This window comes from Pteronotus mesoamericanus, unplaced genomic scaffold (assembly GCF_021234165.1).
Source record: "Pteronotus mesoamericanus isolate MK-2021 breed Mesoamerican mustached bat unplaced genomic scaffold, CSHL_Meso_final contig_20, whole genome shotgun sequence".
NCBI classification, from domain to species: Eukaryota; Metazoa; Chordata; class Mammalia; order Chiroptera; family Mormoopidae; genus Pteronotus; species Pteronotus mesoamericanus.
The window spans coordinates 20,006,812-20,020,741 of NW_026555085.1; the positions used below are offsets into that span (position 1 = coordinate 20,006,812).

General features: G+C 37.0%; 1 protein-coding gene across 1 annotated transcript in view; it reads right to left on the bottom strand.

The window, feature by feature from the left end:
• Positions 1-13,930, bottom strand: part of PKHD1 (PKHD1 ciliary IPT domain containing fibrocystin/polyductin) — a 433,649-nt gene that overhangs the window by 107,281 nt on the left and 312,438 nt on the right. Inside the window, exons 55-59 of the mRNA XM_054569476.1 lie at positions 13,752-13,906; positions 12,192-12,344; positions 5,704-6,582; positions 4,837-5,005; positions 3,039-3,196 (exon numbers count right to left, since the gene is read on the bottom strand). Coding sequence (XP_054425451.1) covers positions 3,039-3,196; positions 4,837-5,005; positions 5,704-6,582; positions 12,192-12,344; positions 13,752-13,906 — 1,514 coding nt within the window. The remainder of the gene's footprint in view (positions 1-3,038; positions 3,197-4,836; positions 5,006-5,703; positions 6,583-12,191; positions 12,345-13,751; positions 13,907-13,930) is intronic.

Here is a 13,930-nt window from a genome sequence, read left to right on the forward strand (position 1 = left end):
GTTCATCAAAAGAACATAATTATTCACACATGGAGGATTTGACAGAAATTTTAGAGCTCCTGTTTGTAAAAGACATTTTCAGAGCCACACAGGGTGTTTTTGGCACTTACCGCTGCAAACAAAAGGCTGCTACTAAAAAAGCCCATGGCTCCCTCCTCAGGTTTTCTCTCACCACAGGGAAGAGCACAATCCACCTGTGTTTAGGAAAAGCCAAAGGGCTGGAGAGTTAATGTCTCCAATAGCATCTCTCAACCAGAGAGGAGTAGGGATTTGATATGAATACCTCTTCTTGACTTAGCTGGGGTAATTTTGGGTCATGGTCCATGGTCTCCTGGAGTTCCCCACCAGACCTGAGCTCCAGCTGTCCACAGTGGTGACTAGTTTGGTAACACACCCTTTAATGTCCTCATTCCTTTCCCTGTCTCATTCCTCCCCTTCTCTACTTTCCCGAGTTCACCCCCCAACATGAACTACCTGGATTCTAAGCCTTGTATCAAGTGTCTGCTTCCGGAGCAACCCAAATTAAGACACTATCTTTAGTCCTTATTCTTTTGTGAAATGTAGTTTTCATTAAATACTCTGGAATATATATCCCTTGACAGTGATTTCAGAGAAATGGGATCCTTACTAAAACCCACTAGTTTAGAAAAGCTCACAATTACTCATGTACTTATTTTAAAGTCTAAGGATGTTTTCTCAATAGCAGAACTCTTGAAACAGTGGGATGATTCTTAAAACCAACAGAACAACTTACTTCAGAATGCTATTTGAATAGAATTAGTGTTAAATAGGAGACTAGCTGCCTATCTTTTTTAAAAAATTTACTATTCTGCACATATTTTCTCATATAGATATATCTGTGGATTTCATTTTTCTGTGCAAAAATGTACTTGCTGTTTATGGTAAACAGATATAACCAACATATCAAAATGATTATTTACTCAATATGTTTCATTGACTCATCAATGACTTTTTAAAATCTACACTGTAACCCCCACAGTCTGTCACTCTGTTACAAAGATAAGCCTTCAATTTATGAAAAAAAAATTTGAGAGAAATATTTAAAAAGTGTTGAATCATAAAATTTTATGGTAATTAAAAGGCTTATGTAAAACGTCTCTAAATGACAAATGCTATAAAGTAGTAGTAGTTCAAATGGAAGAAAGGTAAAAATGATAAAGAAATACCTAGAATCTTCTTGGTTCCAGGATTCCATATTATAACTTAATTCTTGAACCAATGGACCTGAAGGCCTCAATTTCTTCTTCTGTTGTTGTTGAATGGTTTGTGGAAAACAGCATTAATAGTCTCCTCAGTTATCAAAAATTAATTCACTTGATCAGTTCATCAACTAATATTTGTTTCTGTTCCCCCAAATAATATAACAGTGAATAGAGCAAAACTCTTGTCCTCATCAAATTTGTACTCTAAAATGGCAAGCAGTAAATCAACAAGTAAGCAAGTATGTTTATAATATAATTTCAAGTAATGGAACTATGACAAAAATAATCAGGCATAGTAGAGAATAATGGAAGAATATTTATTTTAGATAGGGTGGTCAGGGATGGCTTCTCTGAAGAGTTATCATTTGAACAGAAGGAGCTGCCTCTGCAAAGAAATGAGAACAGCATTTTTCTGGCAGAAGAAATAGCCAATGCAAAAACCCTGAGATAGGGGTAAGTTTATCATGTTAAAGAAAAATAAGGCAATGATGAGTAAATAAAAAGGTTATTACATAATACGGAGTGAGAGAGATGGGCAGGAACTAGTTACTATACAGCTTGTACTCTGGATTTTATTCTGGTTGGGGGGGTGGTGATAGAAAGCCATTGGAAAGTTAAAGAGATAATTATGGCTATCATTGAAAAATAGACTATAGGATACTGGAGAAATAAGGAAAAAAAAAAACAACAGAAGGCTGTTCCCTTGTCAGATGGGAGGTAATGATGGTTAGAAGTGGAAGAATTTGGGTTAGGAAAAAAAGAATAAGTGATTGCTTCTTGGTATTTAACTTAAATAACCTCACAAATTATGGTACCAATTACTGAGGTAGAGTCAGCTAGGGGAGAAGCAAGTTATAGATGAGGCAGAGATGAAGAATCCCATCTGGGGACATGTTAAGTCTGAAATGCCAGTTTTACTTTCCAATGGAGTGAGTTGAATGTACCAGACAAAAGTTCAGGGTCAAGTCTGGGCTAGAGATATAAATTGGTGGTCATCAGCATTAAATGGTATTTTAACCTTAGAGTTGGAAGCAAGACTAGGAAGGGAAAAGCAGATCTGAGGACATAGTCCTAGGACAGTCACATGTACAAAACTTAAAAAAGACTAGAAGAGAAGGCAGAAGAGTCAGCCACTGAAATAGAAAAAAAATGAGGGCAAATTCTTTAGATTTATGTGCAGCAGGTTCCACCTTAACTCAAACCAAAAATCAGAGTTTCATTTGTGGAAGTTGGAGGACAATAATCTCTCAGGTTCAGCTATAAATATTATAACTAAATGGTCTTTGGTTGTATAAGCAAGAAGAAAAAGAAATTTTGATCACAACCCCTTCCCAACCTCCCAGAGTCAATTAGAAAATGAGGAGGAAGGCAAACAGCATGCCATCTACTCCACCAGCCTCTCCAGACTGAGAGCCCATAAGTCCTGATGGAAGAGAAAGGTAGAATCAGAAAACAGAGGAGCTGGCTCTATGGCTGATGTTGCGAAACAACTAGCACTAAGTGCTGCTTCAGGCCCAGTGACCAGGCTATTGAGACTATTTTTCTCCTCACCTGTGCACAAAACTAATGTTGACAATCTGTACCTTTGACACAGACACAGGCAATCTCATGGAGGCCTCAATAGTGATCACAACATCTCTTACTCACTCAACATTCCTGTGATGCAGATAAGTTGAGTAGTGTATTAGCATGGTCTTCAACTCGAGAACTCAGTTCCTCTCCAGGATATTTTGTTCTTACTAGATAACACCGTCGAACCAGTTCCTTCACATGAATGCGCCATCTACTGGAGGCAACCAATGCAGTTATACAAACCTGTGTTGAAGAAGGATCCAGTCCATTCTGCCTCAGTTTTAGGAAATACAGAAACTGGTGGAGGTAGACCCAGGGCTCTCCCATCCAGATCCTTAAAGAGATATTTTCTTGGACTTTCACAGTCCAACTCAGGGCAGCCCAGTGATCCTACGTCTTTCCTGCAAACATAGAGAGAAAGCAACTCTCATTTCATGATAAGGAACAAAAAAGAAAACATATTGGTATTACTGATTTGATGAAAATAAATTCAACTGGATTTTATTATTAATAATGTGTTATATACTCATAGATATTAAATAAACTCTACAGAAAATGTTATTTCCCTATTATATGGTTAGGAAGAAAGACACTATTATTACCCGGATACTCTGGATATATAATCTTTACATAGGTTGCTAATTTTCTAAGCAGTAAGATACAATAAACTGCTCCTAACTCTAATATCTACTGAAAATAATGTAATTATTTCTTTGTGGAACTCTGGAGTTTGTAATATTTTAAGATTATCATTATAAATATCCATTATAGATGTTCTATATGCAAACAAAGTAAAAATAGATACCCTCATTTAACAAATATCTGTTGAAAACCTACTATTTATAGGTTGGGGAGTACAATGGTGAAAAATATAGACACTGTTCCTATACTTTTAGAATTTAGAGCCAGGTGGGGTATGTAAACAAATAATAGGCAATTATAACACTGAATTATGGAGGAATTATGAACTTATGGTTTAATGCTTTTCAGTATAATTAATAATAATGTTAAATATTTATTGCATGCCAACCATGAGTTAAGTATTAATAGTACAAAGAATTAGGTGTTACTATCATTTAGCTTTATAACTATACCATCCCATAGGTAATCCACAAACATAAGGAAAATTGGAAAGTAGAAGAAAAAGAGTAGAATAACCCAAATTGCATACCTAATAATGTTTACCTAATTGCATAACTAATAATGTTTAGGTACCTAATAATTGCATACCTAATAATGTTTAGGTACCAAAAGTGGCTTAGGAATGCGTGTCTTAAAGAGAGAGGTTTTGGGCCCAAAACATAAACTTTCCAATTGGGGTAATTTTTCTTGATTCTTTTCTTGCACCTAAAGAAGTTCTCCCCAATATTAGGGGGATGAAAAAGTAACCCATTTTCCTTGCTCCTGATTTTCCCACTCCCTTTTATGACCAAAATGATGCCTTATCTAGTTTTCAGATTATTGAATAAAACTCTCAGATCATATGTTCAAGAATAGCAGTTACCCCTGGTCTGAGCACCAATATCTGTCTAAGCCACATGCTTCAGTTCAGAGATTCCTGACCATAGATACAGTCTCCTTCTCCCCACCAGTCCCTGCACAAGGGCTCCTAAGCTTCTTCCTGAAGACTAGTGACACTATGCTTTATAGAATATTCAAGAATTAGGCTAAATTTTTTCCACTGATTGAAAACATCCTAAAGAACTATCTCTAATAAAGACAAAATGATAAAAGAGTATCAATTGCACTGTATCATTTCTGCCCCTTTTGTTAGCCAAAGAAAGTCACATGGCAGAGCCCAGATTTAGGAGAGAGAAATAGCCTCTGTCTCTTAGTGAGAGAGATCAAAAAGTCATGTATCAAAGCACATGAACATAGAAAAGTAAAGAATCTGGGCCATTCAATTAATCTAATGTACCTTTCCAAAAGAACTTATTTTTATTCCCATTGATGATTTTATTTTTTTTAAACACATTTAAGGATTTGAAGAATTACCAAATACTTTGCAGAAGTGGCTTATTATAAATGATAAAACTGGTACCTCATTTGTAAAGGAGAAAAGTAGAACTTGTTTTTATCTTTGATCTTTAGCATTTTAGTCCTCTCTGCTGTTATGGGATGAACAATTCCAGTGTTCTCTATGTTGGGCAGAATGCAGACATCTAGGTCACCATTATAGCAACTCTTCACAAAACTAGAAAAGGTGACATCTGAAAGAAAAAAAAAAAGTAAGATATCATAACATTTTATCAAGTAAACTATCAACCACAAATATAGACTACACAACTGAAATATCTTTGCTACTGTATGTCCAGGGGTTAATTTGAGCTGTCTAAGGTAATTCTGGGAATTTATAAACCTTGACTTAACTATGTGTAATTCTTCAAGACATGAGTTATTGTTTTCAAAATAGAAGAAAGAGTACTTCAACATAGTAATGTCTTAAGAGCAACACTTTTTATCACAGGTTTGATCAAAATCAAAAGGGATTAACTACAATATTACAAGAGAGACCTAATAGAAGATTACTGCATAGGTAGTGGTATAACTTTGATTTTATTTCTGGCTGCCCCACCAACAAGTAAACAATCTTGCTTAGACACAATTTCTGTATTCATGTTTCTTCCTTCATGTAGCAGAAAAAATAACACCTACCTAAAAGAAATTTTATATAATCAAATGAAATGCTATAAAAACTCTTCAACATGTATAAAGCAGTAATCTTTTAAAGGAATCACTCATTGACATTATAAACCATCACTGTGGTTAGCAATACCCAGTAGGTGGTCAATGGTACAAGCACTAGACTACACTATACCCTTTTGTTAATATAATTTCAGGATGTTATTAAAAATTCTATGCACAGATGTGTAAAACTATAATGTATAGAAAAGTCCAAGCATCCTACCTTGAAGTTTTATGATTCCTGAAATTGAATGACCATTTCTCACTTTGTGCCATGGTTCCTGGGGCCACCGATTTGGTTCTGAGGTGAATACAGGCCACAGAATACCAACTCGACCTCCTCTTGGGTTGGAAGGAGCTCGGTCTGCTAATGTCAAGTTGGCAGTTGAAGGCTTAATCCTGTCCTGAATGCAGTCAAAAGAAGAACTAGTAGCTACAATGACTGAATTCCTAAGCATGATCTGCACATTTTTGATGGAATGCTGTGAAACAGAAGACACATATACTGTTGCCAGGAGACCAATAACATTGTCCACCAGAGTGATATTCTCTATTTCTACACTGTTCTCCACATGTAGCATGGCACCATAGTCAAAGTTCTTGAAAGCCAAAAAGCCAGAGACACTAGTACAGTTGCCAAGTTCACTTTCCTTATAGAGATGAAGACCATGAAGGCTTGAGTGGGCCACATTGTCAGACCAAAAAGCTTCAAGAGAGGAACACCTCTGGCCTTGGATATGAAAGCCAAGTCTCTCTGATCCTGCCACAACATTACCATGGAGGCTGATGTCCTTTGCCTTGTTCACTTTGATTCCTGCCACCCAAATGGTGGACCACACTGACTGTGTCGTCAGAACCACAAGGTTATTAGAGGCAGAGTAGGCCTGACCCTCCAAATCAATGCCATGGCCAACTGTGCTAAACACTATATTGTCATGTAAAATGATCCCATGACTGGCAACAGCATGAATGCCCCCACCGCAGCTTTGGTGCAGAGTAGAAGATATTATCCAGGATCCTGATGACACGTTAGTGAATTCGATGGATGAAAATGATGGTGACCCGAAGTTCTGAATTTCTACATTTAAAAGTTGAAGGATTCCTGCAATCAAAATGCATCTCATCAGGTGCTTTTCGCTTCCCCACCAAAAGCAGACAGATGGTCCATTTATTGGCACTAGAATATGCAAATTTTTCATTAAAATGTAATTGTTTATTCTTAGCATTAGCATAATATTTCATGCCGGTGAGTCTCGTTAACAAAATATGAATTTTTAATAAATGACATTAATGCCTAGAAAAGTTTCACATTAGATCTGAAGGGTCTGGTGATAGGACGGGGAAAGAGGAAAGAGAGAGAAAGTAGATGGGCACTGGAGATGGGCGTGCCCAGCTTATGTGTTCCAGGCACCGCCTGCAGGGCGGGGCACAGGACTGGGTAAGAATGAGGGCACTGTGGGTCCTGGGCACGCACCTCCAAGTCCCATTTCCCTCCCTGTTTCTCAGTGACCCCATGTGAAAAGGTCATCGCCACTCCACAAAGATATTGAATGAAAGAATATAACAGCAAACTCTATAAGACATTTTAAACATTTCGTAAGAGTATGAGATAAGTGAAAAGTTTGACATTCAATATATGCTTCTTGATTAAGACATGAGACTAGAGACAATAAATTTTTAAATCATTTTAAAATTCTATAAAATTCTGTATTTTTATCTTAGCCACACTATATTCTCTTTTTCATAATAGTTAGACTTCTGGAATCTTTTATATCAGGAGAGGTTACTGAATTATTTAGTCTTACTGACAATTTTACTTGGACTATTTTAAGTAAATATTACTAAAACACAGTATTAAATAAATCCATAGGTTGATTTTAAAATATAACGAGCATTAATATGTCAGTGTGTATACTCTTGGTAAAATAGATGGTAACATGATTATACGAAAAAATGAGATAAATTTGAAACTATAGTATATAAATCTCACATAGCACTCGTATACCAGGCACTGTTCTATCACATATATACAGGGGTGGGCAAAAGACTTACAATTGTTCATATAGAAAATACAATAATTCATAAATAATAATATAAAAATAAACTCTGTGTTTCACATACCCACAATTGTGAACCTACTTTTGCCAACCCCATATATATGTATATATAATATATGTGTGTGTATAAAATATATTTATGTTTCCTGACATCAGATAAAACACGCTGCAGGAAGAGAATAATAAAAATTCAGGAAAAGATAAAATTCAAGTAGTTATTAAGTCATCTACAGTTTCAAAGCAAAGGAAACTTCACAATTTATATTTGTATTACATTTATGTATATATATAAATGTAATACATTTACATTTATATGCCCTAGGCATATCACAATTCATATATATATATGGCACATAATATATAACATATAATGATAAAACCTATTTAAATTTTCACAAAAATGCTCTGAAGTAAGTACAGTTATTATCCCTATTTTACAGTTAAGAAAACTGAGGCAGAGAAGGGTAAGCAACACACTAGGACCTGAATGTAGGTGTATAGATGGAGAGACTGTACTATTAACCCCATGCAAGCATATGGGGGAGAGTGGGAGACATGGTACATTAAAAGGAGGAACTTTACATTGAGAGTCAGGTGACTGGGCTGTAGCTACATGCCAATATTAGTCATGTGACCTTAGCTAGGTTAGTGGGCAACTTGGTCCCTCACTTTAGAAAATAATGTATTTTAAATGGTACTGCCAAAGATAAACTAAAAACTTATTTCTCTTATTTAAAATGGAGGGACCCATAGCATTTTAGTAATAGTATTTAAAGATCAAAAGGTAGTCCAGCCTAAACCCTCCACCTTCCCCACTGTCTTTCACAGATGAGAGACTAGAACCTTTGCAAATCAGCTGCCGTGAATAACCAAATCCTTGTGAGGAAAGGTAAGATGTCTTTCTTCATGTCCAGACAGACAATAGGATTCCAATATATCTAAAATCTCATATGACACTGACTGAGAAGATACTGGTAGATGGTATGAACATAGCCATGGAATGATAAAACACCCGAAAGCCATTTGCCTGGTGCTATCACTTTTGATGTCAATTTGTGCCCCTCCCCAATAAAGCACAGCTGAAAGGACTGACAGACCTGTCTCCACATAGAACTTTGGCATAAAGGACACCAAAGGCTAGTGTGAGTCCACACATAAATATTGCATTTTGTACAAGGGAAGGTGGTTCAAGAATCTCAGTCAAAACAATGAAAAATTTATTTCTCAGTCAAAATAATAATATTATTTTAATTAGTGATTTTTAATTTCATACTTTCATAGTTATAATTGATATAGTTTTGTACAAGACTGAAAACTAATTAACAGTACATACATATTATGTCTTTTGCATTTAGACAGAAAATCAAGCAGATTCTGTTCACAACTATTTTTCTCTTTTTCCTTTTGAAAATCACAACTCTGAGTATAAGTTGCTGGATATGGCTGGTGAGAAGGAGGAAACTGACAAAGATTTCTGATTTAAAAGCAAGACCAGTACGTTCTGGTCTGCTTTCCTGCCCTACAACCATTGAACAACCATAGCTGGCACCCTTGACCTATACCCCCAGATCTTACCTAATCCAGACTCTGCAGTGTGTTACAGAAAAATGTGAAGGTTCATTTTTTTAAAACATGTATTTAACACAGTTAATTCTGATAAAAACCTATGAAAGTAGTTCCATCATTATTCTCATTTTACAGTTGATGAGAATGAGACCCAGAAGGATTTAGTAATTTATCTTAAGTCACATAATTAACCACAAGTCAGGATTCAAATCTGATCAGTTTCACTCGAGAACCTATACATTTAGTCACTCCACAAAACCTGGTTTTACTAATAATGAAACTGAGACTCAGAGGGGTTAAGAAACTTGTTCACAGTCACACGCCTAGCAAGTGGTAGAACCAAAATTTTATCCCAATCAGCTGGATTTCACAGCCTCTTTGCCACCAGTGCAGCTGTGAGTTCAGCCCTGAGGAGGCCAGGCCAGGCCTTGACACAGCTAGTTCAGAGACAAGGGCAAGAGGGAAACCACTGGCGGTTCACAAATAGGCTCAGACTTAGGACTGCCGATTCACTCTGCTTTTGCTTCTTGGTAATACAACAGTAAGAGTAGAGGGTTTAGGTTTGAATGTGAGTTTTGCCTATTTCACTTTCTGTAAATTACTAAACCTTTTCAAGTCTCCCATCCTCAATTCTAAAAGAGAGGTAAGAATAATATTTTCATGGGGATTAAAACACTTAGCACAGTATCTGGCACAGAGTAAGGGATTGATTAATAAATGATTATTAGTGCCCTGACCGGTGTGGCTCAGTTGGTTGGAGTGTCATCTTGTAACTAAAGGTTGTGAGTTCGATTCCTAGTCAGAGCATATGCCTAAGCTGTGGATTCCATCCCCAGTCTGGGCACATACAGGAGGCAACGAATTGATGCTTCTCTCTTGCATCAATGTTTCTCTCTCTACTTCCTCTCTCCTTTCCTCTCTCTCTAAAAGCAATGAAAAATAATGTCCTCAGCTGAGGATAAAAAAATTGAAAATAAATAATTATTCATGATTATCATCATAGGTGACTGTCAAAAAAAAACTCTGACTAAAACTTGTAAATTAACTGAAACTTGCAGCTCTATATAAGTAATCTTTTAAAAGATGTCAAAGCAAATCTCACATTAAAATTTGCATAGGGAATTCTATTGATTGGTTAATACATGCTTAGGCCAAAACATCATAAGACATTTTATAGCCCTGAAATGCAAAGGTTCTTAATACAATGTGGGAACCTGGATTGGATTCTGAGACAGTAGGACACTAGTGGGAAAGCTGGGGGAATCTGAATAATGTCTGGATTTCAGTTAATAGGAATGCACCAATGTTAATTTTTTTGGTGTTGACAAATATACCAGTTATTTCAGATGTTAACAGCAGGAGAAACGATGAAAGGTATACAGGAACTCTCCATACTACCTTTGCAACTTTTCTGCAAATCCAAAATATTTATAAAATTAAAAGTTCATTTAACAAGATCTTCAGAATCAAGATGAAATCTGAATGTTACTTCTGCCACTTTCTACCTGGATGAATTTTCTTATTCTTCATTTATTTTATTCATTGACATTTACTGAGCACCTAATAAACAAATAATAGAAACCATAGTAGGAAAACCCAACCTTATCCTCAGGAGTTTACAAGCTCATGACAGAATTTTACAAATAAGCAGGCAATTTTATTATAGATTGTTTCTACATCAATAAAAATGTCTTTCATGGGACGTTAGGATGAACTGAGATAAAATAGGCATGAAAACCAGCATAGTTCCTGGTTGAGAAGAAGCATTTAGTGTACATTCTCTCCTTTCCCCTGGGGATGATTTAAAAGTCCCTGGATCAATCAGCAACGTCAGAGGTACAGGACCAAGTCAACCTTGCTGTGGGTTCCTGTCTGGCTTGGTGCTAAACCATGAGAATTGGCCATGTGTCCTGTTCCTGTGGCTGTGCTGCAATTTGGCCAGCAGTTTAGGCTAAAAAGGCCCTGCCTTGCTCTTCCTTCCTGATTCTCCACTTCTAGACAGGACAGTTTCACTTCTAGAAGACCAGGACTCAGCCTTCGTCTCAGTCTTCTTGAGCAGAGCTTCTCATCTCAGCACTACTGACATTTGGGACCAGATAATCCTTTCTTGTGGAAGCCTGTCTTGTGCACATTGTAGGATATTTACCATTTACATTTACCCACTAGATGCCAGAATGTCCCCCTCCCCCACCGAAGTTGTGGCAAGCAAAAATGTCTTCAGGCATTGCCAAATGTCATTTGGGGGTGGTGGGAGGAGCAAAATCACTTCTACTGAGAACTGATCGAGTACAGCTTGCAGAGTGAAAACCTGCTCTATGGACCAGAAATCTAGAACTTCTGATTTGAGGTCTAAACACTGTCCTCTATCACACTGGTAAAACAGATGTGCCAACAAAAGGTGTTCTATGCTTAATACATCAGGGAAGTGGTTAGATACTTTATTCCAGGCTTTCTCAGAGCCTTTATTGTATTCATGTGCACAATGATTCTCCAAGATAGACCTATAGTGATAGCCTTCCCAAATTTATTTGACTATGAAAAAACTTTGGAATGATATTTAAGGAATACAAGTTTAAGAAATAAGGTACTAATCAAATAATTGTATGGCATTCCAAGAGCTAAAACTTGAAAGAAACAGGAGAGAATGAACTGATCCTTAAAGCAGTCTAGAATATGGAAATCATTTTTATTTAAATTTACGCTAGTAATTTATAGCATGAGCTGAGGCCTGCCATCAGATATAGCATGCTACTGGGAAAGAGTAATAGAAATTCAGGAAAGAGATAAAACTCAAATGGTCATTAAATCATCTATAATTTCAAAGCAGAGGAAATTTCACATCTGCTGAAGATGTTTTCTTTGAGGTAAAAATGTGCATATGTGCTGATCGCTAGTATATTATTTTAACATCGCACTGATAATTAAGCACAGATTAGAACTGAAAATTCATAGCTTTTCAGAGCACAGAGGAACAATCTAACTTGAACATTTTGTTTTATAAAGGAAAATTCTCACAGTTGGAATTTCTGAGTGGCTTGGATGAATAGACTCCAATTGGTAATGTTTAGTAACTTAAAATTTCATCTACCTGAAAATTCTTCTCTGCTGGACTTCCTGAAGGACCCCACAAGTAGTCTCCCCATACAGGATGTATCAGGCTGGATTTGTATATTTCGGGTCAAAAGTCCAACCTCAGCAGCCAAACGAACATATCGGCCATCCTCCATGACATGTACGCTTCCTGGGGCAAAAGAGTTGGGGAAATAAAACCTTTAAAAACCCATTTCAGAAGTTGCCAGCTGGGGACCCAGGGAACCTACCAAATGTAAACACTCTTTTCCCCTCAGAAGTCCTACCAACGTTAAGGTCTGCTTTTCCTCAGGCATTCTCTAAAATGTCAGCTGAGAAATGAAAAGCCCGTTTACCTACGTCTCTTTGGGATCAGAGCGACAGTGCTTGAGCAAGAATTCATTTCTCCTCAATAACTGTGGGTCCTGGAACAGGCTACTGGTGCAGCGATGTCAGGACAGACCTGTCCAATTAGCAGGGTCCCCAACCTCCTCCCTTAAATTCATCAGTGTGAGATTCAGTGTCTGGTTGTCCATTATCTGTGTACTTCTTTCATGAGAGTGAGGAATCCCAGAGCAGCTGAGGCAATGACAGAACTAAAGCAGCAATATGTAAGAGTAAAGGGACAAAGAGCAGCAGCAGTGTCCTCCCACGGTGGGTCACAAGCTCCCTACTGCCTGAAGGAGCCTCCCCGGCGGTGGGAGCTGAAGAGTCAAGTGCTGTCTTGTTTCACGCCCTGCACATATATTTCACCTGGTGCTTTACTGGCAAGGACCGCTGAAAATTTCTCTATTGTTGGCCACTTTTTTGAAAAAAGAAACCACCCTCAGAACTGCAACTTAAATATAGCTTTAGCTATAATTCTGTTGAAAACATTTACTTCTTTCTCACAAATCAGAGACAAAATCTTTAATTCCTCTATTTCCATGTTTTATGACTTATTACTATATTTCCTGTGTTAGATGTATCTATTACACTGAGGCAGAAAGCTTATATTTATGTTTATTTATTATTTTTCTATAATATGTCTTGACTCTGTAGAGTACATAAAAATATTCAGCACATTTTTTTGTGTGTGAAAAAGCATTTGGCTTTTTTTTTTTTGGTAGAAGTAATAGTCAATACATAAAATGAACTTTATGTCTTATGAACTTAGGAAATGAACTTAGGAAACACACATTCCTAAGTGGGGAAAAAGAAGTCATTATTTACAATTACTACCACATTCTAAGTAATTGTGTATTTCAGAGTGCCGGGAAATGAACTGGAAACTCAGCTCTCCTGTGATTTTTTCTGGCTTAGCCATGAAAATGTCCACTGACCTTGAACAAGAGCCATAACCATTATGCTTCCAGACTTGCCATTATATATAAAAGTTTAAAAATTCCTTCACATCAAACTATTTTTAATTAGGCAATAAAATTAATGGAGGGATAGTGATAAAGCCTTCTAGGATGACTCTAGGACAGCAGTCAGGTGCTATCCATCTCCTCCAAATGGCAATATGATCCAACGTCCCAGGCCGCACGCATTCCTCCTGGTTTATTCACTTCCTGTAACCAACAAAGCAAAGCCTTACCAACATGCCGGTGTTTGAGCCGTTCCTGGATCCTGATATGGTGGCCCTTGACTTCTTTCACAGTGAGGACCTCTGCTTCGTGAGGCTCATAAGAAGAGGAGCTGAGGACAATTTTGTCTTGGGGTCGCCAATCCACTGTGTCCTCTACTATAATTCTGTAACAGCATAAAAATGGCATT